This window comes from Equus caballus, chromosome 8, assembly GCF_041296265.1.
Source record: "Equus caballus isolate H_3958 breed thoroughbred chromosome 8, TB-T2T, whole genome shotgun sequence".
NCBI classification, from domain to species: Eukaryota; Metazoa; Chordata; class Mammalia; order Perissodactyla; family Equidae; genus Equus; species Equus caballus.
The window spans coordinates 44,898,050-44,921,472 of record NC_091691.1 but is presented as its reverse complement, the minus strand read 5'-3'; the positions used below and the strand labels follow the sequence as shown (position 1 = coordinate 44,921,472).

Genomic DNA, 23,423 nt, shown 5'->3' with positions numbered 1-23,423 from the left:
GCCTCTAGCTACCAATGTGTCCTCCACACCACGCTCACTGTGCTGTTGTAACTATGAACATTACAAAGGGAAAGTCAGTAAAATTGATCCTGCCTTTATTCAAAATTTTGATATTTTGTTCATCAGGTACTTTTTGCATTAATTTGAATTTTTTAAAATACTGCATTTCAATGTTACTTATCTCGATTACTGAGGTTTTGGCACTCAAAAATTTTGTCCCTGGGCAAGCCCCTCATTTGTCTCCCCCTAGTCCTGGCTCTGTATAAAGTGATTCAAAGTGATTCCCCTGCTTAAGTCCCTTCAAATTCTCTCCAGGTCTTTCAGGATCAAGTTCATGGTGGGTAAGGATGGGAAGTCCCTAAGGCTCTGGTCCGGGCCCTTCCCTTCTGCTCCATTAAAGACACTTTCCACCAAAGACGAACCTCTGACCTGGAGCGTCTCAGCGTCCCGCCTTCCTTCACGCTGTTTCCTTTGCCTGAGACTCGCTTTCCTGTTTTCTTTCTCCAGCTGATCCCTACTCCGGCTTCATTCCGCTTCTCCGGTGGCAGCTTCGGGATTTGTGCGGCCTGAAGTTCCCACGCGGCCTTCACCTTTGTGGGCTTCGCTGGCCTTCCACCCGCAGCTCCATCTTCCCGGAGGCTGACGCCTAGGGGTGGTCGGCTTCACGCGCTGTCCTCCCCGCCGGACTCCAGGTGGGAGGAAGCAGCAGGAGAGGAGAGGCGGAAAAACAGAGAGGTCGGCGTGGATGCCTGCTCCCTCCCTGCCCGAGCCTTGGTTCTGACGCTGGCAGCACGCTCTCACAGCTCCTGCTGGGTCGGATGAAGATGCTCTCCCTGGGAACCTCCTCCTGCCCCTGCAGGCCGAGGAGGGTCATGGTCTCCTGCAGCTGCCAGTTCCGTGGGCCTCCCCCTCTGTAAGTAGTCCCTCCCTGCGTGTCTCTTCAGTTGAGCCGTCTGTAGAACCCTGGCGTCTGCTGGGATGTTGCCAGTCCGTTAGACTCATGCCAGTTTCAGCTCCTTTAGTTGTCAGCACTTCTCTTTTATTGCGTCCTGGGTTATGCAATCATCCTTCCGGGCTTCTCTCTTTCGACTTCTCTTGACTGTAAACTCCCTGTGGCTGAAATGGGTCTTCCTCATCTCTGTGCCCCTCGTGAAACTGAGCCACATGGCAGGAGCTTTCACGTTCATGGATAAAGGGCGGGTATTGAAATAGTAGTTTAACTCATAGATGTCTGTGTTTTTTAAAGATCAGCCATGAGACAAATATTCTGGAATTATTCCCAAGATGAAGAGGCTTTAAAATGAGGAAATATTTTCTAAATACTACTCCTTTCTTCTTTCCTCTGGAAATAGCCTCCTCTTGATCTCTATTTTCTGAAAATAGAAATTCATGTCAAGATGCTACGTTATTTAACTGATCTGTCCCAAGGTCCATAAACGTCTCATAAATTTAATTGGAGAAGGGCATGCCATCTTAACTCTCATCCACATGAATTTAGAACCTATTTATGCATGGTGATTGCCATTGTTGCTTTCAGAGAGACACAACATTCTATCTAAAAACAGAGTGTTCGGAATAACACAAACTGGAAAAATTCGAAGAAAAAAAAGGAAGGTCCTTTTAGAGTCCCCATTCATCTGCTTTAAATTTTTCTATATTAGAAATTTGCTTTTTTGTAAGCAATTTGTTTACGCTTGTAGAATCCTAGTGCCACCACTTCCTAGCTGTGTGACCTTGGGCATATTCCTTAATCATATTGAACCTCAGTGTCTACACCTATAAAATGGGGATGACACCTTCCTTATATTTGTGAGAAATATATACATTCTGTACATGGCCGATAACATGTACTCAGTGCACAGTTATTTTCAAACTTTAGTGTGCTTCAGAGTAGGACCTAATTCAAACCACAGAATCCCAGGCTCCTACCAGCAGAGGTTCTGATTCAGAGGCCTGAAGAATGCTCTGGAATCTGTATTTGTAATAAGCTCCTCAGGAAAGCTGAGGCAGATGGCTCATGGGCTGCCCTTTAGGAAATGCTGCCACAGATCCTAAGTCCTGTGGATGATAAGTGTATCCCTAAGAGTTTTGTACTTCCCGTAGTCTGTTCATGATGCCTGTGCTGTGCTTTGAGCCCAGCCACTTTGACGTCCACCACTCTCTTGGCTGTACAAGGGTGGTTGGAAGCTGGACCTTAGGTCTCCAGGTCCTTGTGGCCTCCAGTCAGATTCAAAGCCCTGGAGAGAGAATCCATTGGCCATCTTGTATCATGAGCTGCCCTCCTCCATAAGGAGAAAGAAGGTCTGGTCCCCCAGATGGGCCTTCCCCTCTTCTCCACTCATTTAAATCCAATTATTCCACACATTCTCCACCATGAGAATAAAACACTGGCCAAGGAGTCAGTGGGTAGCAGAAGACCAATTCAGGGATGGAGAAAAGGGTATAGCCCATGTTCTCCAGTAATGAGAAATACTGACTAGGAGATTCACTCTCAGCACCTACGGTTAGCCCATCCTCAAGCTCCAAATCTCCAGCACCTGCTTTTCCTTAGTTGGTTGGTGCCCTGCCCACTCCCCTCACCACATCATATTTCTAAGACTGTTTCTTTATATATAAAATGTTTTTCATTTCCCTCCTTACATACTAAACTAAATTTCTTTGAGTTTAGAAAGGTGATAAAGAAGAAGCGTCAGGGTGGTGTGTCAGTTGTTTAGATTTTAAAGAAGAGAAAGATTTGACTTCTTTCAATTGGCAGCTGAAATTGGATCTGGTTATGTCTAGTTTTCTCAAACTCTGGACTTTTCTGAGAGAGAACTTACAGTATGGCAGGAATTACTATGAAGCTTTTTAAAAATTCATTTCTTATGTTTGATTGAGCAGGGACATGGAGTACCCACCGCCTAGAGGGGCCCAATTGCCCTGGTACTTCCATCTTATTGCTCATCTCCTACCCAAACACACACATAGAAAGAGAGAGAAAATCTTGATTATTTCTCTTCTACCTACCAAGTGATTGGTAGGTAAATCAATTTTGGAAAAACATTTTGATAGTTCTCTCTGAGGTGTTGGCAACCAGGGAAGATAGTCAAATATTGATTGACTCTCAGTAAGACATTCTTTTTGCCATGATTACACAGAATGGAATATTGAAAGGACTGACTTCTAGTTTCCGCTTTGACAGGTAAAAGCTTGGAAGTTGTCACTCCCATCCTCACAACAAGAAAAAAGCTGAACAATATGAATTTATGATAAAAACTTTCAGAAAACTAAGAATAGAGGGCAACTTCCTCAACTTGATAAAGAACACCTACAAAAAGCTTACAGCTAACGTCATACATACTGGTGAGAAACTAGATGCTTTTCTGCTAAGATTGGGACCAAGATAAGGATATTCCTTCTCACCACTCTTATTCAACATCATACTGGATGTCCTAGCTAATGCAATAAGACAAGAAAAGGACATATAAGGTATACAGATTAGGAAGGAAGAAATAAAACTATCTTTGTTCACATAGGAAATGATTGTCTGTGTAGAAAATCTCAGACTTGACAAAAATACTCCCAGAACTGATAAGCAGTTATAGTAAGGTAATGTAAGGATAATATACAAAAGTTATTTGCTTCCCTATATATCAGCAATGAACAACTGGAATTTGAAATAAAAAACACAACATCATTTACATTAGCACCCCAAAAAAGTACAAATTTAACAAAATATGCATAGCTATTAGAATGACCAAAATCCAAAATACTGACACCACCAAATGCTGACAAGGCTATGGAGCAACAGTAACTCTCATTCATTGTTGGTGCAAATGCAAAATGATGCAACCACTTTAGAAGACAGTTTGGTGGTTTTTACAAAAATAAAAACACTCTTGCTACACGAGCCAGCAATAACACTCTCTGGTATTTACTCAAATGAGCTGAGAACTTATATCCACATGAAAACCTGCACAGAAATGTTTACAGCAGCTTTATTCATAGTTAAAAATCTGGAAGCAGCCAAGATGTCCTTCAATAGGTGAATGGACAAAAAAAACTGTAGTATATCCATACAATGGAATATTATTCAGTGATAAAAAGAAATGAGCTATCAAGTCATGAAAAGACATGGAAGAAACTTAAACGCATGTTAGTAAATGAAAGAAACCAATTTGAAGAGGCTATATAGTGTATGAGTCCAACTATATGACATTTTGGAAAAGGCAAAACTATAGAGACAGTAAAAAGATCAATGGTTACCAGTGGTTTGGGGGTGGGGGAGGGATAAATAGATGGAGCACAGGGCATTTTTAGGGCAGTGAAACTCTTTTGTATGATACTGTAGTGGAGGATACATGACATTTTACATTTGTCAAAACTCATAGAGTTACAACACCAAGAGTTTGGCAGTGGTGGGAGCCCAATAAGCCCTCTGTGCCTGCAGTGAGCCCTTTTCAGGAGGCATTGACAAGAAACAAGTAAATAAATATCTGCTGGTTTTAGAGGATGCACATCCGTAGTTCTGTGGCTGCAAAGACATGCTTGGATAAGCAAGATGTTGATGCACAGGCTCTCTGAACCCAGGTCTTGGGCCACACAGGCCTTGGGACTTCAACTGCAGTGGCAGGAACCCATCTAGGTCCCATAGTACTTAATAATGATGTATCCTTTGTCACAATCAAGGGGCAGGTGCAGTTAGACAAGTGTCTAGAAATTGTTACTTTGTCTTGGACATCTGGAAAGTCAAAAAATGTGTGATGAGTAATTCGTAGAAAAAATTTTCATTTGTGCTTGGCATATCAATCTTGGTGACTGTCCCAGCTTGAGCTCCTCTAAAGGGAATAAACTTTCTCCAGGCTTTCCAATAAAAAGAACCCAAAGAATTTATGTCTGGTACCAAATAATCACTCACTTCATCAGCTCAGTATTTGGACCAGGGGTATCCCATCCATTTTCCAGCCAGCAGCCCTAACAGGACCTAAGGTCAATTGTTTGACTTTTCCTGAATTCCTGGCATTTGAATCCTTGTGCTAAAATCTACAATTACTTGGCATACTTCAGACAATTCCTTGTGACCAAAAGAGGCTCATTAGAGTGCATCTATGACAAACATTATGCTGCACAGGCCCACAGTTGAGAGAGTAAATGGGAGCTGAAGTCTATACTCTGCTTCTCAAGCTGTGTGCCCTGGTGGGAGTAGGAGGGCTGTCCTCCTGGAAGAAGGGGTGGCTTTTTCTGATTTGCACAAAGGCAGTATTTAATCACCAAGCTATGTGTCAGTGGGGCTGTCTGCCCAGGGGGTACCCCTTTCCCTAATTCGCACCAAGCCATCATATAGACTAGCTCTGATTTAGTGACATATTCAGGGATGGGGAAATTGATTTGGCACCTCGTTTAATGTGTTCCAAAATTTTGATTCAGTGTGTACTTTTATTAGACTGCACTATCTTTTCAGCTTTTGTTTGAAAATATTGGGCTATGAAGGTGCTAGCTCAAAGAAGTTCCTTTCTTCAAGTTCTTTAATGAGATGAAGGAAAAAGAAACCCATTGTTAGAGGCTGTAACGTTAGCAATCTGTGTACTGAAAGTGACCAGCACAGAGACTGTTAATGGATTTGGACCTGGGAGTGCCGCGGGCCATGCTGGACAGTGCACTCGGGGAGTTCTTCTCTGGAGTGGTCCTGTATTTCAGAGACTCCAGGAGATTCCAGAAGTTGGAGCCGCTTTCTGGGATTCTTAATGGCCAGTACCACAGATACTGCAAAGGCAGCTTTTCGTCTAGTTTTGTGGGTAAGCAGGTACTTTGAAGCACTGAACAAAACTAGCAATCTATGACTGACTGAGATAGTGGGAATCAGCTCTTCCCAGGGGCCTTTGCAAGGCCTCTTTGTGATTCTGAGTGGCAGCCTCTTTGTGAATGAGTGCCTTTGCTCATTCACAGGGTAGTCATGTACCGTCTTGACGGTAAATGCAAGCTTATTTTGAAGAACATGGAAGCATCAACAACTTGGGAAAAGAGCTCTGCTATTTGGCATGAATTTCATTGCAAGTAAAAGGAACCCTGGCTCAGGCTAGCTTAAGGATAAGAAATTATGTCCTATACTGAGTGGTCCAGTGGTAAAGTGGGCCTCAGAGTTGGTTGATTCAAAGGCTAATCAAATTCCCATTCTGTTTCCATCTCTCTGTTCTGCCACATATAACCATGGCCCCATCTTCCTGCTGGCAAGAAGATGCTTCAGCAGCCCCAGAGTTTCACGCACATTGATGACTCCCAAAGGAGGGAGAGCACTGTCTTTTTTTGTAGCTCTCTTAGAAGCCCTTCAGCAGATTCCATCCACCCCCCCCTTCTCATTGACTAGGATTAGCAAAACCATTAGGCATATTCTTGGAACTGGTATGGTGGGGGGAAAGCCAGCTTCCTCTGAGGTATGTGGTAGGCAGTGTGTGCTCTGAGGTATGTGGTAGGCAGTGTGTGTGGGGAGGCAGGGGGGGTGGGCATGAATCCCTGAACACAATCCAAATCTGTAGAAGGGAGAAACCTATAAAAATCCCTGAAAGGGCAAATTGAGATGCTGCTGTGGAAGATTCTTATCTCAAACCTAATGGATCAGTAGATTTGATTTCTATCTTTTCCCCCAGCCTTTATGAACACCATTGGAAAGGCTATGTCACCCAGAGAAGTCTGTAAAACATTTTCCATGTCTAATGCTTTGTTTTTTAAGTTGCGCTTGCTCATAGGAACCAAAGCAAAGCAATGCCAGATGCCAAACTGCAGAACTGGGTCCAAACCAGAAAGGTCCAAGATGGCGATGGGGTGCCATGCACAAAAGGAAACGTGTGCCAAAGGTGCCATGTGCAAGAAGGGAAGATCTGTGCATGCCCCAAATGCCCACTCCCTGAGCAATGATGCGGAGACGCCTCCCCTTCATGTCCAAGAAGAACCCTGCTCACCTTCGCTTTGGGGAGAAGGTGCTTTAGAGCACGAGCTCTGCCTCCTCCATTCGTTGATCAATGAACACAATTTCTGCTCTGTTATTGTGAACCCAGTCTTCTTCTGTTGGTGCCAGCTGCTCTGGGCAAAAGGACCCACTTGTGGGTCACCAGTCCCTCAGGGATTGGCAACAGCTGGACAAGACAGCATCTGTGAGGACTTAAGATTTCTTGGTGTCACATACTCAGAGCCATTAGAACAGCTCCTGAGCTTCACTTAGAATGGAACCTGCTCTTAACATCCTTACATCTGCAGAAATGTTTCAAGTATTTAGCCTTCAGAATTAGAAGAAGGACTATTAAATCTGAGCAATCCATATGTTTTGGGCACGTACATATCTTTTGTTATGCACCTATTAGCGAGAACTCACTGCTTTGATATGTACATCATTTTTAACACAAATTCCCTTTAATTTATGAAATGTAGCAATGTATCATCTCTTATTGGGACTTTTTCTTGGGTCTTTGTGAATGGTTAGTGGGTGTCATTGTGACTTTGTTTTTGGCAATTTGTTGGCATGGTCTCTCAAAATTCCCAAATTGCCATGTAAAGGCAGAAACTCCAGTGTCTAATTCCGTTTTGAAGTTTAGCTCTCGAACGATCACAGGCTACTGAAAATTGCGCCTTCAATAATCCCCAAAGTTCTAGTCCTAGCTGTGATGAACAATAATTTTACTATGGCAAATTAGACCCCAAAATTGCCAGGAATGCAGCATGACTTTGCTCAGTTCCCTCTATTTTGCTTAAGATAGAATAAAAGGCTCTCAGCATAGGATTTCTAGAACTGTCCTCCCCAATTGCCAGAGCCTCGTGTTTTCAGATTTTGTCTAAATATTGGAGTTGGTGGAGTTTCGAGGCAGCTGAGGTAGTGCCATCTGTGACTAGGAGAGGGCAGCAAAGAGCCATCTGAGTCAGGGCTCCGTGCTCTGGGTCTGCGCAGGAATCAATTAAGGAAAAATCAGAACCCAGAGGAAAATCCCAGCCTGGGTTGATACCAGCCTAAACTGAGGGAGATTGGAGTTGAAGCAGAGTCCAGTGCGCATGTGTTGCAACAAAGTTACGGTTAAATGGTGCTAGAATCCTGGCGGAATAATCGCGTCAGCAGGGCCTCATATTTCCAGAACAAAAAACAGCGGTGAGCAAAGCAAAACCTGGCGAATTTAAGTGAGATAGAGGTCAGGCCAGAGGGACTAGGGTGGGTGAGAGAGTTATAAAATGTTAATTATATTGATGATTTGCAGAGAGATGCAGCTTTATTTTAAAAATAGCATGTATGGTTTATAATTACAAATATAAAACACATTCATTGTAGAAAATCTGGAAACGAGAGGAAAGCACACAGAAGAAAATAAAACTCACGTGGAATTGTACTACTGAGAGAACAGTTTTGTATGTGTTCCAATAGTCATATCTGCCTGTCAATCAGTCAGTCATCCTTTTGCTCAAATGAAATTGGGATCACACATTCATGCCATCAATATTTCTCCCCGCCATTATCAATTTTTCTAAAACAGTTAAAAACCTGTCTGCAGAGCATCCTGTCATATGGATGTGTCACGAAGCGTTTAGTGTGCACTGTCCAGTCTTCAGGGGCTGGGGGTCATCCTGGAACTTTGCGCTGACTGATGTCAAACTTCGTTATGCTCCAGATGAGGCATTATAAAATTAAGAAATTCAAAGTTGGTGAAAATAAGGAAAAACAATTCATCTCTGAACCCAGTACCCCAGTCTATTTTCATTTTCCTTTATTTCCTGCTAGTTTTTGTCCAAATGTGTACATATTTTAACATGATTACGATCATAATGTACATTTGCATTTTATATCTTAAACCTTTTTAAGTTGATTAATGATTTTTAATAACTGAGTAATATTCCTCTCAGTGGACATACAATGATTCGATTAGTCATTACCCTAGTGTTACTTTTTTTTTTTTTGCTATTATGGATAATTCTGCAGTCAACATCTTTATCATATTATAGCTTTATCCCTCATTTGGACTATATCCTTGGATAAAGTCTCACGGGGGAGTAGTAGGGTCTACTTAAACTCCAGCAGTAATGTAAATATGAATTGCTTGCCTTAGTTTTAGAGAGTGGATTTGCATTGATTCTGTTACTCAGTATTTTTTTAATTCAATTTCATTTTTATTACTAGAAAATATGTTAAATTCGATGAAGGCACAATTTAGAAAAGAAACATATTTTAAGTGAGATGGTGCTTGATTTTTATAGAGGTATTTTTGAGTAGAAGAGTAGCTCCTTCTCTTCCGTATCTGATTCCATATGCAACCGTGGAGACTTGAGGACTAAGAAGCGTTCATAAAAAAACTAACTAATAACAATCTTGGAAAAGCCTTTTCACATTAGTGAATTTTCCTGGCTATGTAAGTTTTTAAAGACCAGGACCAGTTTTATGTGTGTATTAGATTGTGTGTGATAATAATGAAATCAAGAAGTAAATGAAAGGACCATGAAAACTCTTCCTTAGTTTCATATATCTCTACTTGAACTAATTTATATTCAGTACAGTATTTAGTAAATGATGCATGATGGCATGGGTCCGAGAGCTAAGATCCTAACAACTTTTTCCAGTAAGAATGCCAACAAAAAATGGAAGGTGTGGTCTACAGAATGGATCTAGAATGCTATTGTAAGAGAACTCATGACTAAAACTTGTCAAATTAATAAGCAGTTTCAAAAAATATAAAATAAATAAAAGCAAACACCAAGAGGTAAAGATCTTTTTTTTTTGAAGAAGAAGATTAGCCTTGAGCTAACATCTGCTGCCAATCCTCCTCTTTTTGCTGAGGAAGACTGGCCCTGAGCTAACATCCGTGCCCATCTTCCTCTACTTTATATGTGGGACACCTACCACAGCATGGCTTGCCAAGCGGTGCCGTGTCCGCACCCGGGATCTGAACCAGCAAACCAGCGAACCAGCGAACCCAGGGCCGCCAAAGCAGAATGTGCACACTTAACCACTGCACCGCTGGGCCGGCCCCCAAGAGGTAAAATCTGAATAACAATGATCACCTTGCTGTGAAAACTGAGGAAATATAGTCTCAGCATACCTCCACATAGTTATATCTCACTTTTATTACCAGATATTCAATAAGTATTTAGTGTAATTGACATTACATTGTAGACTTTTACTTACCCAGCATGGATATTTATAAGAAATATATCCTGATTGACTGATTTTTCTCTCTCTCATCACTTACCTCCTCTCCACACCTTCCCATACTGGGAAGGAGGAAAACTGGATGTTAAATTCTGTTTAATGTGTCTTATATTTATTCCTGAAATCATTGGTTTCTTAAAAATTAAACATTTTAATTCTTTATACATTTTTTAACATTAAAATTCTTTTAACTGTTCTCTTTAGTCTCTTCTTGAAATAAACAGGTTACAACCAAAGTAATATTCTTGCCACATGCACTGGATCTTCAGTGTGTGACTTTCAAAGGTCCACACCTCTCTCTCCTTTGCAGATGCCAGTGATTGGAAGTGTGGACAAAACACTTTCTGGTCACTGCCTAGTGCATATCCTCTTTTCTGAGTGCTGCCCACTCTCTTCAGTCGTAGTGGAAGGAGCGAGTGCCTGTGCCAAACTTGTACCAGGGGAAAACTCTACCTGGCCAAGGCTGCTTGACCCATACCTGGATCAATGATCTGTGGGCTGGGCCAATCAGATGAGCTCATAAGAACAGAGACTAGCTGAAATAGTCAGGATAATTGTTCAGAAAATGTTTACTCCATTTCTTTCTCCCCATCGTGGGTGGAGCACTTCCCTGCCACGTGATTTTGGACGTGGCCATGAGGCTTGCTTTGGAAAATCGAATGTTAGGAGAAGGGTCACAATCATAGGCCTTAAGTATGTTGCATGGATTGACTTGTCTCTTGTGCTCCGGTGGTCTGGTAGGAGAATGCCCCAGCTCGCCACTGTCCCTTCATCTTGAACCCTAGAATGAGGTAGGAGGATGCCCCTGGTAGCCAGTGGAGCAAGACTTGAGCAGAGCTGAAACAAGCTCCATCTTGAGTCTTCGAGCCTGACATCTAGCACAGCCTAGCTGGGCTGCAGTTGAAATGAGCATCAAGTTATTTTTGTTTTAAGCCTCCATATTTTAGCATGGTTTATTATGCTGCATTATTGAGGCATAACTGACTCATAAACTAGGCATTATTTGATTGTGCTACTTGGAGATGGTAGCTCTTTCAGGCTTCAGCTTGGGTGGCCAATTTGGAGCCCTACGAGCTACTGGACAAGTAGAGAGAATGGCCGATACCTCTTGCTCTTTTCTCCTCTGGAGTTTCTTGGGGACTGATTTTTAAGTGGTCTAGAAAGAGGGAATTGGCTCCTAGTCAAATGAGTGGCTTGTATTTTTTCCCAATGTCTTTCAACATTATTTTTGTGCAGACTGGAATTTTGTAATAAGGAGGACCAATGTCTTGAGTAAATTGTGTTGATAAGTGTGGGGAAGGACTGTGTAGTGACAGAATGGAAAGTGGTACTGGATATAAATGTTCATAATAAATTCAAATCGGTATTCTTACGTAGAGTCACAATGTAAAATGAGAATGAAGTGAAAGCAATTCAACTTGAAATCTATTAAGGTTGTTAAATGCTCAGAGACTATCGTAAAAAATTGTAGTGTGTCCCTGACTGCAGATGTAGAGATGGACTTTCTGGAAGTTCATCAAAATGGAAGAGTATGCATTCATCTGTGGGCTGGTGGGTTAGTTGAAAGCACAGTCATTGAGCTAGATGGAATCTTAAAGTCTTCTTGCTGTAAGGAAAAGGTTTTTTCTGTGAAAGAGTTTGCATCACTTTTCTGGTGAACCACTCAGAGTGTTTATGCTCTTTATGAAATGTCAAAACAGCGCAATCCACCTGCTGGTATGTGAGGATTCAGATGTTCTTTGAGGGTGTGGTGTGATAGGATAGTAAGAGAAAAGAGAGTGTGCAGTAGAATTTTAGGGACTGTAGGATCCTTTTAGCTGCAAATATAAGAAAGCCAAATCAAACTTGTTTAAATGATGAAGGGAATATATTAATTCATGTAACTGAAAAATCTGGAAAAGGTCAGGCTTGAAGAAGGGCTGGACCTGGTGGGTCAACGTCAATCAGATCCTGGTTTGGTTCCCACTATTAGGCTTCATTTTCACAGTGTTGGTACATCCTAAGTCTGGCTGTCCTTGGGGTGAAAGTTAATGGTTGGCAGCAACTAGGACTATAGGGTTTATAGGGCTTAAATCACTCTTAGTAGGGGAGAGAGAGCACACCTTTTATAGTAGCGATCACCAAAGAAAAATAAAATTTCTTCCCAGAAGTCCCTGAGAAATGTCTGCTTTCATCCCATTTGCCTGAATTGGATCCCATGCTCACCCTCAAACTAATCCTTGTGACCAATGGACTAGGAAGCGCTGGTTGACTAAGGCAACACTTAATGGGAAAAGGAAGGGGAAGGGTCGGGCCAGTGCTGGTCACCAGGGCCACTGTGGTGAGTCCTGTGCTCAGGAAGTCCTCAGTCCCCTGGGGGAGGTGTCAGACAGACAACTGTAATGCACTGAGATCAGAAGGGAGCAGACACTCACGGCTGGTGTAGGGATGTCCTCCCAAAGATTCCCAGCGAGGGGTGCTGGCCTAGATCTAAAAGAATGAATCAGACTTTAGTGGACAAGGGAGAAGGAGAGAAGAAAAGAATTGGGGTAGAGAGAACATCGCGTTATAAAAAAGCAGTTTTATTGGGAAGCCTGAAGTAACAACCAGTATAGAAGAACCTTCTGAAATAAAAATTGGCAAGGTACCCACAAGAACTATGAGGAAAGATTTAAAAACTGACAGACCTTCCTCTCCAGATCTTGTGGCTAACTTCCCAATGATTATGGGGATGTTGGGCTAAGAAATCTCACAGTGCCCTCCAGTGGGTGATCTAATACCTTTCAAAAAGAACACAGTGAGTTCACTTTGCTTATTAGGATTTATACACTTCTAGAAGGAAAAGACTCTCTATTCAGCCTTTTCTCTAAGATTCTTAGCTTTGTACCAAGTACCAAGGACGCTTACTGAATCCTGTTCAAAGATGAGAGGTGCATAAGATTTTGAAAATAAACCTCCCCAAGGATTTACAGAATCTTGACTTACATAGCTGGATATCAGATGGTGTTACAGAGACCGTATCTTTTTGGCAGTCAAAACAAAACAAAACAAACCTGAAAACATTAAAAACAAACAAATAAACAAAAAAATTTAAAGCCCAGAAAACCCCACACCAAACCCTCAAACTCCAAGTCGTCCCTTTTCTCCTTGAGGAAGGAAGACATCAGTGTTGCTGTGGGGACAAGTGTCAGACTATCCAGTGTCTAGTACCTGTTTGCTCAAGGCCATTTTTGGTTTTCAGTCTTGATATTCTGGTGTGTCAGGGAGGACTACTTTATGATTTTGCTGCTACGGTACAGTTTGGTCTGAGCAAGAATCAGCCAGATCACTGGGTACTGGGTGAATAAAGAGATTCAGCCCAGGATCTATTTGTCTCATTGTGAGGCACTGCCATCGACTAACCAAGTGGTGTCAAAAGAATCCATTCAGCTTCTCTGATCCTCAAAGTCCATATCTATGAAGATGGCAATAACTTTAATACTTCCCAGGGTTGCTATGAGGATCAAATGAGTTAATATATGAAAATGTTTTATAAACCTTGGAGTTAAAAAAAATTGTAATCTAACTTTTTGGAGTTGTGTTGTTCTCTCAATGTTTCATCCAGGTAAGCTTTGCCTCAGCAGTAGACTTCGGAGTCCTCTTGGCTGGACCCATGATGGCATTAAACATGGGCTTCAGCACAGAAATGACATTCAAAAAGAATTTGCTGAAAATCAAAACCACAATGAGATATCACCTCACACCTGTTAAAATGGCTATTATCAAAAAGATGAGCAACAACAGGTGTTGGCGAGGATGTGGAGAAAAGGCACCTCTTGTGCACTGTTGCTGGGAATGTCCATTGGTGCAGCCACCATAAAAACAGTATGGAAGTTCCTCAAAAAATTAAAAATAGAACTACCGTATGATCCAGCAGTCTCACTTCTGGGTATTATCCAAAGGAAATGAAATCAGGATCTTGAAGCGATATATGCACCCCATGTTCATTACAGTATTACTCACAATTGCCAAGACAGTGCACACAACTTAAGTGTCCATCGATAGATCAATGAATAAAGAAAATGTGATACACACACACACACACACATGCACACGCACTGGAATATTATTCAGCCATAAAAAGAGGGAAATCCTACCTTTTATGATAACATGGTTGGACCCTGAGGGCATAATGCTAAGTGAAATAAGTCAGAAAGACAAAGACAAATACTATATAATCTCACTTCTATGTGGAAGCTAAATGAGCTGAACTCACAGAAACAGAGACTAGAATGGTGGTTGCCCGGGGCTTGGTTGGGGCATATGGAGAGATGTTGGTCCTAGAATACATACTTCTAGGTATAAGAAGAGTAAGTTCTGGGGCTCTAAGGCACAGCAGGGTCACTATGGTTAACAGTACTGTATTATACACTTGGAAGTTGTTAAGAGAGTAGATCTTGAATGTTATCACTATATAAAAAAAGGTAATCATGTGAGGGGAGGGAGGTGTTAACTAATCTCAGTGTGTAATCATTTTGCAGTATATACGTGTATCAAATCATACTGTGCATCTTAAATTTACATATGTTATATGTCAATCATACTTCAATAAAGCTGAAAAAAGAAAAAAAGGGTTTATTGATGTTGTGAGCAATGGACATGGAGATGTGCCACCCAGGCCTTTTCAAAGAAGGACTTGCTGCCCAGCTTCTGGCAGTGGTCAGCAGCGGCCTCCAGCTGTCAGCTCCCTCAGGGTCGGCCTTGGGTGCATCCTGCCAGACCTCACACCTTCCCAGAGGCAGCTTGCTTCTGGTGACTGAGCCAGGCAGGTATAAAGGCCTGCCATTTTGACCGATGTGGGACAACTTGTTGACGTGGGGCAACTGACAAGCTGTTTTTACCTCTCGAAGCTCCAGATAGGGGAGGCTGAGGTTGTTGGGCCCACGCAGGGCTCTGCCTCCCTCTCCCTCCCTTGCACAGCTGCTGATCCCCAGGGTGCTTCCTAATGGCACCCTGCATAGTAAACTCCTCTCAGAGTCTGCATCCCAGAGAACCCAGCCTGTGACACACAGTGTGCGATAGATTTCATTCACCCTTGGAAGCCATCGTAGACATGACTGCATGTCTTTTCTCCGTGCATTTGAGTTTAGGATCATCTCTGTTGTCATTGCTTAAGGCACAAAACAAAGTAAAACACAGGGTTTGTGGTGTGGCTACTCTGCCTTTTCACTGAGAAGGGAGTATCCATCATGTGGAATTCAGCAGCTCATGGAAAGCCACGGTGTTATGTGTGTTCAGCATTGTTATTAAGATGCTGTTTAGGAGGCGGAAGATTTCCAATGGCAGGGAGAGTTGAAGAGCTTCGTCCATAATCTCTTAGCTCTATTGACCTCAACTGAATTGTTTTCCTGTAAGAAACAGATAATTCTCACCCCACTTAAACTCGTTTCAGAATAGAAAAATAATTGAGATCTTTCCTCAATTTATTTAACAAATCCAGGATAACCTAAATACTAAAGACAGTGTGAAGACAAGAAAACTGCAAAGCAAATCCAGCAGCATTTTAAAAGAATAAGTTCGATGACCACCAGGGCTCCTTGGAGAGGCAGCGCTGTGTCCAGAAAGGGCTTGGGCTCTGAGTGAGGCTGCCAGGGTTCAAGCACTAACCATGCTTCCCAGTGATGGGACCTTGGGTTTGCTATGTAACCGCTCTAAATGTTGGTTTCCTCCTTTGTGAAATGGGAATTATGATAGAACCCACTTCCTAGGGCTTCTGTAAAGATTAAGAAGGTCAGTCTTATACAGCACTCACAGTAGTATCTGCAAATAGGGCCTAGAGACACATGCCATTTGAGCAGCATCAAAGGCAGCCATGCTGTGTAGTCTGGACAATTCTCTTTAACAGACAGAAGTCTCTACTTTTACCACTTTATTGGGAAACCAGGACTTTTTGCAGAGCCTTCACTGATCTGGAATCAAATAGGGAATGCTGGAATCTTCTTATGTTTTGTCAGCTTTTCCTCTTGTGTACACATAGCAGTATTCTCAACCTAAGAAATCTCTTCACAAAATTCTATCCTACGGCTCTCAGCAGGGCACTAGGACACCGGTGGCATTGGACCACTCTGTCTGTGGCCTGGTATGCTTGCACGTGTTGGAAGGGTTGTTTGGGTATATGCGAAGCCCCAATCCCATCTCTAAGAGTAAAGTAGCGCATTTCCGCCCTGGGCTTGTCCCAGAAGTCACTGTGCATCTCTCACTCGTGCTGTGTAATAAAGATCCCTGGGGACTGCAGGTCAGAGTTTTAGGGATCAGAAAAACAGGAGGTCCAGAAACTATTGCTAACAGCCAGGATATCTGGCCAGGGGTCTTTTTGCTCAAGTAACAAAGCATGTTTGTAGTGTTAGATCTTGCATGGCAGACCCAGCCACGGGCTTAACTTAATCAGAGCATAAGAGGAAGAGAAAAGAAACAGTCAAAAAGAATAACCAACTAGAAAAAAACATTTGAACTCACTTTTGGGGAAGGATTTTCCACAAAGAGGAGAAGAATGTTGTTCTATGCAGGTGTCACCATGAGCTCCAAAGGCTGACAGAGCAGTGACCCCTTGGGAGCGGCAGGGTCATGCTCTATGGCTCTGACCACTAGGTGGTACCTCAGGCGGGTGGCCAGGAAAAGAGCAAGCTGTGGGAGAGGGGGGACAGACTCTGGGTGGGAGGGGGAGGCGACAGGGAGGCGGTCTGTAGGCAGCATAAAGGCAAGGGAGTGGCCACGGAGGCTCAAGCTGCCTTTGCCTCAGTTCAGAGGAGTCCCTGTCCGGGGGTGATGGCATTTAGCCCCTGGTGCTGTCACAGCCGTGGATGCCAGGTGCCCAGGCTGAGCCAGTGTCCCAAGCCAGGGGCCCAAGGGCTGCCGTGCAAGAGAAGAAGCGCGAAGGAGAGCACTGGTAAATAGCCAGACTTTCTATTCACTTAAAATTGCCTTGAAAGGAATGCAAAATCATGCCAAATCTACTTGTAGAAGAGAGCTAGTTGAATATTTAAACAGCTTGATATGATGTTTAATATAATATAATTGGTTGCTATCTCTGATATACTCTGATAACTAGACCTAATTAACAAATGATTACAGTTTAATAAATACTTATTATTGATGATGAGAATGGTGACAGAAATTTTAACTCTTTCCCTAGATATGCTCTGAGTTTGGAGAGCAAAGGCTTTTTGAATATAAATCATGGGAGAAAAATTAGGCAGCAAAGGAGGGACTATCTTGCTCTCGAACTTGGTAAATTTCAATCCCTTGTTTCTTCATGCCAGACATATGTGGAACTTAGAAAGCTACCAGTCAGACTTTATGGAATTTCAAATGCAGAATTCAGAGAAAACATTTCTTGAGGGGAAAACAGCATCCTGTGTGGCTCAATTTTAACATGAATGTGCAAGCTAAATTTATGAATTGAAGACAGTAACTTTTATATGTGGTTATGCTCAAGTTAACGGGTCAACTTGGTTACAATCTTAGTTACAAAACAGAGACTGAATTCTAGTGGATTTTAGAAGTGTGAGAACAAATGTTAAGAATGCAACTGTCTGTCTCTCTTAAGAGAATATGGGCCCATATATCCTTCAGAAATCTGAGCTCACGTGAGCAAATGCAGTGCAGGAGCCTTAGGAATGTGAAAATCAGGAAACTGGGAGGGATTTTGTAGGTTGTGAGCTGGGGACACTTTTGAGAGTGAACTTGGGCCCCAGGCCAACAAGCATAAAAAGTGAAGCTGTCCTGGGCACACTGAGATGTGTGGTCACTCCATGAAGAGGTATGTAAAAGAATGGAGCTTAAAGGAAGGAGGGCAGAGGAGGCTGGTGGAGATTCTGAGCCTGCCTGTGGGAGAGACACTCTTCCAGGAGTCAGGGATACAAGGCAGACGGGGCACGCTGGCCTCGCCCTGTGCATTGAGTCCATGCTGCCCTGTTCTTAGGCTGTGCTTGCTTTTAGCACGCTACTGTACTTTTTCGGTAGAGTGTTAACCTCTCTGGGTCATGAATTAAAACCTGTTTTACAGTAAATTTGCTGCCAGAAGAGGAGCAATGAATACTTCATTTCATCTTCATTTCTTGGATCTCAACCTGAACGCCACAGAAGGCAACCTTTCGGGGCCAAATGACAAGAGCAAGTTTTTGCCATGTGAAGAGATGGGCATCGCTGTGGAGGTGTTTCTGACTCTGGGTCTCATCAGCCTCTTGGAGAACATCTTGGTCATAGGTGCCATAGTGAAGAACAAGAACCTGCACTCTCCCATGTATTTCTTTGTGTGCAGTTTAGCAGTAGCTGACATGCTGGTGAGCATGTCCAATGCCTGGGAGACCATCACCATATACTTAATAAATAATAAGCATCTGGTGATAGCAGAAACCTTTGTGCGTCACATTGACAATGTGTTTGACTCCATGATCTGCATTTCCGTGGTGGCCTCCATGTGCAGTTTGCTGGCCATTGCAGTGGACAGGTACATCACCATCTTCTATGCCCTGCGCTACCACCACATCATGACAGTGAAGCGTTCCAGGGTGATCATTGCGTGCATCTGGACCTTTTGCACAGGCTGCGGTATTGTTTTCGTCATTTACTATGAATCCACTTATGTCGTCATTTGCCTCATCTCCATGTTCTTCACCATGTTGTTCCTCATGGTGTCTCTGTATATACACATGTTCCTCCTGGCACAGACTCATGTCAAGAGGATAGCAGCTCTGTCTGGATACAGTTCTGTGCAGCAACGGACCAGCATGAAAGGTGCTGTCACCCTGACCATGCTGCTGGGTGTTTTCATCGTGTGCTGGGCTCCATTCTTTCTCCATCTTATTTTGATGATTTCTTGCCCTAGGAACCTCTACTGTTCTTGCTTTATGTCTCACTTCAATATGTACCTCATACTCATCATGTGTAATTCTGTGATCGATCCTCTGATATATGCCTTCCGCAGCCAAGAGATGCGGAAGACCTTTAAGGAGCTTATTTGTTGCCATGGCTTCAGAATGGCCTGCAGGTTCCCTAGCAGGTATTAAACAGGAAGTTCTCCTCCTGCAGCTCTCTTTTCTCCTTCCTTTGCCTTATGGCAAAGTCAGGTACGGCAAGGCAAAGCAGGAAAACTAGAAATCAAAACCGTGCATTCCCCTTATCTTCTTTCCATCTCGAATTTGTGCTTAAGATGCACCCTTTTTTTTTCTTCCTGTGGCAGTTGTTGGGTCAGACAAGTGCATGCCACTTATCCATTTTGCTAATGGTCTGTGACAATTTCTTGCTGTCCTGCTTTCCTCCTCCTTTTTCTCCTGCTCCCACCCATTTCTGGGGGCCTTGTCCATCCTCCATCTATTAAGTGCGTGCTCAGGGAAGGTAAAACCTCCTGGGTGCAACTCTAAGCGTGATGAAGAGCTGACAGTAATGGAAAGAAGTCTGTGAACATCTACATCGTTTCTGACTGCTTTCTCTCCCCAGAAGTAGTGCCATAACCTTGCTTGATGCTCCTGGAGTTGTGCATGCTTTGGGAGGCAGAATAGAGGGGTCGAATTCTTTCTATTTGACATTTCCTGTTCATTTGTTATAGGACATCTCTACAGCTCTCTTTTCCTGAACTTCTAGTTTTATGGCTTGTGTTCATAATTGTCCAAGGATGGAATTTCCTTAATTACCCTCTAGTCAATCATGTTTTTGCACTTACCCAGATATAAACCTTCATGTTCCAAACCTTGCCTCATGTGGTGTGAAAGACTCTCGACTCTTTCTTACTGTCCTATTCTGACTCACTCCAGGGTTTCCAAATGAGCATTTGAGGGCATGTCAGGGGCTCCAGGCACCCCTGTGCTGTGTGCAGCACATGCCTATAACCAAGCTATCTTTGATCTTCTCAGGGGCAAGTCTGTCTTGGAGTCTCAAACCCTGTTGCTGTATACTTTGCACATCGCACCTCAGTCTGACTCCAGCAGCCAGAGAAGGTCAGGTGCCTTCTCTAACCCAGGGAGTGCTGCCTTCTCCAAAGTAGAATGGAGTGAGAAAATCTGAGTTCAGGTCCTGACTCTGCCATTAACAGGTGATGTCTCCTTAGTCATCTCATTTCAGGTTCCACATCTGTGTTGACCTCACAGGATGGTCATGAGAACTACAGGAGAAAATGTGAGAACACCTTGAAAACTTGTAAAGAACCACAGGGATTGGCTATTTGTTTTCAAGAAGTGTTGCAGTGGGATAAATACTAGGTGAGGATGCAGAGGGCAGTGATCAGAGCAGTGGCTGGGAAACCAGGAGGCCTGTTTTGCCACACAGCAACTGTGTGACCTTTGGTATGTCTCTAACCTCTCCATCCCAGTGTTCTTATCTGCCGGCAAGGCTTGGTCCTTACAGCTCTTATATTCCATTTGATTATTTTTGGTGTTAATATCTTCTCTTTTCTTTTGGATATTCATGTCTAGACTGTTCCCAAATGAAGGACAAAGTGTGAATAAAGCAGTGGACCATTAGGGCCGCACAATGATGAGCTGTTGAAGCCTGTTGGGGCAAAGGAACTTCCTGGGTGGGTGTAGTACACAAAAATAACTTATAGACATGACCTCTCACCTTTGGCAGTTCGGAGTCCAGAAAATAATGATCCTGGCATGAGCAGGAAAGTGGATAAGACATCCAAATCTTTGGAAAATGGCAAATTGACAACTGAGGTTAGAAGATGCAGCCAGACCTTCAAATGTGTCCTGTTTCTTTTAGTGAATGGTCATGAGTGTATCCATGAATGTAAGTGATCTTCATGTAATGATAATGGGAAACCGCAGTCTGTTTTTACATGGGATATCTTAGGAACCTAGGTTCTGTGAAAGGTAGCCGCTTGGCTTTCCTGCTTATCTCTGTGGCCCTGTTGCCTGCAGCAGTTTCTGGTACAAAGCAGGCACTCAGTTGATGTTTGTTATTGTTGCTAAGCAAATGTGTATTTAATCTGCTGCTCAAGAACAGATTGCCAAGTAGCACTCACTGAGTGCTACCTGAGCTCACCAGAGTGCAGATCTTATGGGTGGAATCAAATTTTGGCCCTTGTGGTTTACACTGGTTCCATCTGGGAACTCAGTTCCCATTAGGCTCACTCTCTGCTCTGGGTGTTTCATGACTTCAGACAAGGTCTGACCTTTCTATAAAAGTCTTTAAGGAAATGCTCAGATGTCTTTTAATCTCCATATAATTAGTGCAGAAATAACCCAAGTGTTCAGATGTGTCTTCATTTGGAAGGAATACATGTACATAGTGACTTGGTAAATATCTGCAAATGAGCTAGCCCTTGGAATCCCAACACAAAGTCCCCTAATCAAAATATCCATTTCACTGTTGTATGGCATTTTATATTAACTCATTCTGTTTCTGTAGGAACTTTATTTGATGTAAAAATATGTGTTCAAATAAATGATTAATAAAATGCAAGGACCAGACCACCCACATGAACTGGTTTTTCTGATGTGTGATATTCAGAATGTTTTTGGTCTTCTTACCAATTTGTCAGCAGCTGCTGCAAAATGAGAAGGTATATTCATTGGTCAATTATGGTGAAGTATCCTTGACAGTATTTGTCACCTGTAGGATGGCCATTTCTCAGTTCAAAATGATTTAACTCCTGAAAATAAAATAAAATTCTACACTTGACATTATACACTGCCCAAAAGTCTGTCTGTTAGTAAAAATGTAAGCATTTTGAAGATGTCACCTATCAGTACTCAGTGTGGGGCAAGAAGCAGTGGCTGTTAGAGACTCTCTGCTATCGAAGGACTGGTGGGGCATGAATTATTTCAAGTCTTGAATGTTTCAAGTTACATGGAAACATTGTCCACAATTCAAGATGCTACATATAAATAAGTGTGGATTTTTGAGGCTCAGACTATACGTGTTGTAAAATGAGGGCTGTGATACTCTCCCATGGTTGTAGTGGCAATTCTCCCTGGTAGATGCAGGGTGTATCAGAGTTTTGGGGTGAGAGTATAATTTTGAAAAGGTAGGTAGTCTCTACATCAGGTCCAGATGTGACTCCTCTTGATTTGGAAACCAATAGACTAAAAGGACAACTTATCTGATACCGTCCTCCAAGTCAATGGACAATGATGGAAAAAGGGACTACACACAGACACTCCCACTCCAGAAGAGGAAGAATAGGATCCATGGTATTACAGTTCCAGGGCTCACCAGCTACTGCTACCATATCGGACAGTGCAAATCCAGATCTATTTCCCAGGCTTGCTGCATGTTCCTCCTTTTTTGCCCCAAGGACTCTTTCTTGCTCTCATCTTAATTATGTATGCTTTGAGTCTATCAGGCTTTGAGGGAGAGTCATGCTCTTAGTTTCTTTTCTCTGATCCATTTTGTCCAGTTGAAAGGATTCACTGGATCCTTTTGATCCATCCTTATTGGACTTTACTCTGAGATGGCTTCCTTAATCCACTCAGGGGATTTTTGATGGTGGTGAAAGCTGTCCCCTTGATTTGATCCTAGTGTCTGATCTGAGTTTTAATTGGTCTATGTTGTTCAACTTTCTTAATTTTGTCTTTTACTTATTGGATTGAGAAGAGCTGTCTCTTCCCACTCTGAAGTCCCTGACTCTGGATTTTCTTGAATCTTTAAAAAAAACTTTTTTTATGGTGGTTTCAAATGTATCACTAAAGAATCCTATTTATTTATTTATTTACTTATAAAATTGTGGTAAAATATATATAACATAAAATTTTCCACCTTAACAATTTTTAAGTCTCCAGTTCAGTGGCATTAAGTGCATTCACATCATTGGGCCACCACCTCGAATTCCTTTTACTCTTGCTTGCATTCAGTTAATTCTTTCCTTAGCTCATCTCTTTCTTGTAGCATCTCATTAAATGGAGACAACAGAAACCGACACAGAGTATTGATGTCATGTTTTCTAGCCTTTCCTCGTACAATTGTATATATTATACATCAGTCAAGCTGTCTTTTTTTCCACCACATAACAAGCATTACCATTCTTCCTTGCTCTCTGTACACCCATTTTAGGATTTGATCCAGTCATTTTTTTTTTTAAAGATTTTATTTTTTTTTTCCTTTTTCTCCCCAAAGCTCCCCAGTACATAGTTGTATATTCTTCATTGTGGGTCCTTCTAGTTGTGGCATGTGGGACGCTGCCTCAGCGTGGTTTGATAAGCAGTGTCATGTCCGCGCCCAGGATTCGAACCAACGAAACACTGGGCCGCCTGCAGCGGAGCGCACGAACTTAACCACTCGGCCACGGGGCCAGCCCCTTGATCCAGTCATT

General features: G+C 42.6%; 1 protein-coding gene and 1 long non-coding RNA gene across 2 annotated transcripts in view; both read left to right on the top strand.

Moving 5' to 3' along the window:
• LOC111774699 (uncharacterized) overlaps positions 1-23,423 on the top strand; it is a 117,052-nt gene continuing 93,629 nt past the window's right edge. The window contains exon 1 of the long non-coding RNA XR_011420924.1: positions 1-913. This is a non-coding gene — a long non-coding RNA (uncharacterized lncRNA). The remainder of the gene's footprint in view (positions 914-23,423) is intronic.
• On the top strand, positions 16,891-21,836 carry MC5R (melanocortin 5 receptor). The gene is made up of 2 exons (XM_023647475.2): positions 16,891-17,060; positions 18,180-21,836. The coding sequence occupies exons 1-2, from the start codon at positions 16,975-16,977 to the stop codon at positions 19,180-19,182; spliced, it is 1,089 nt and encodes a 362-aa protein (XP_023503243.2). The 5' UTR covers positions 16,891-16,974; the 3' UTR covers positions 19,183-21,836.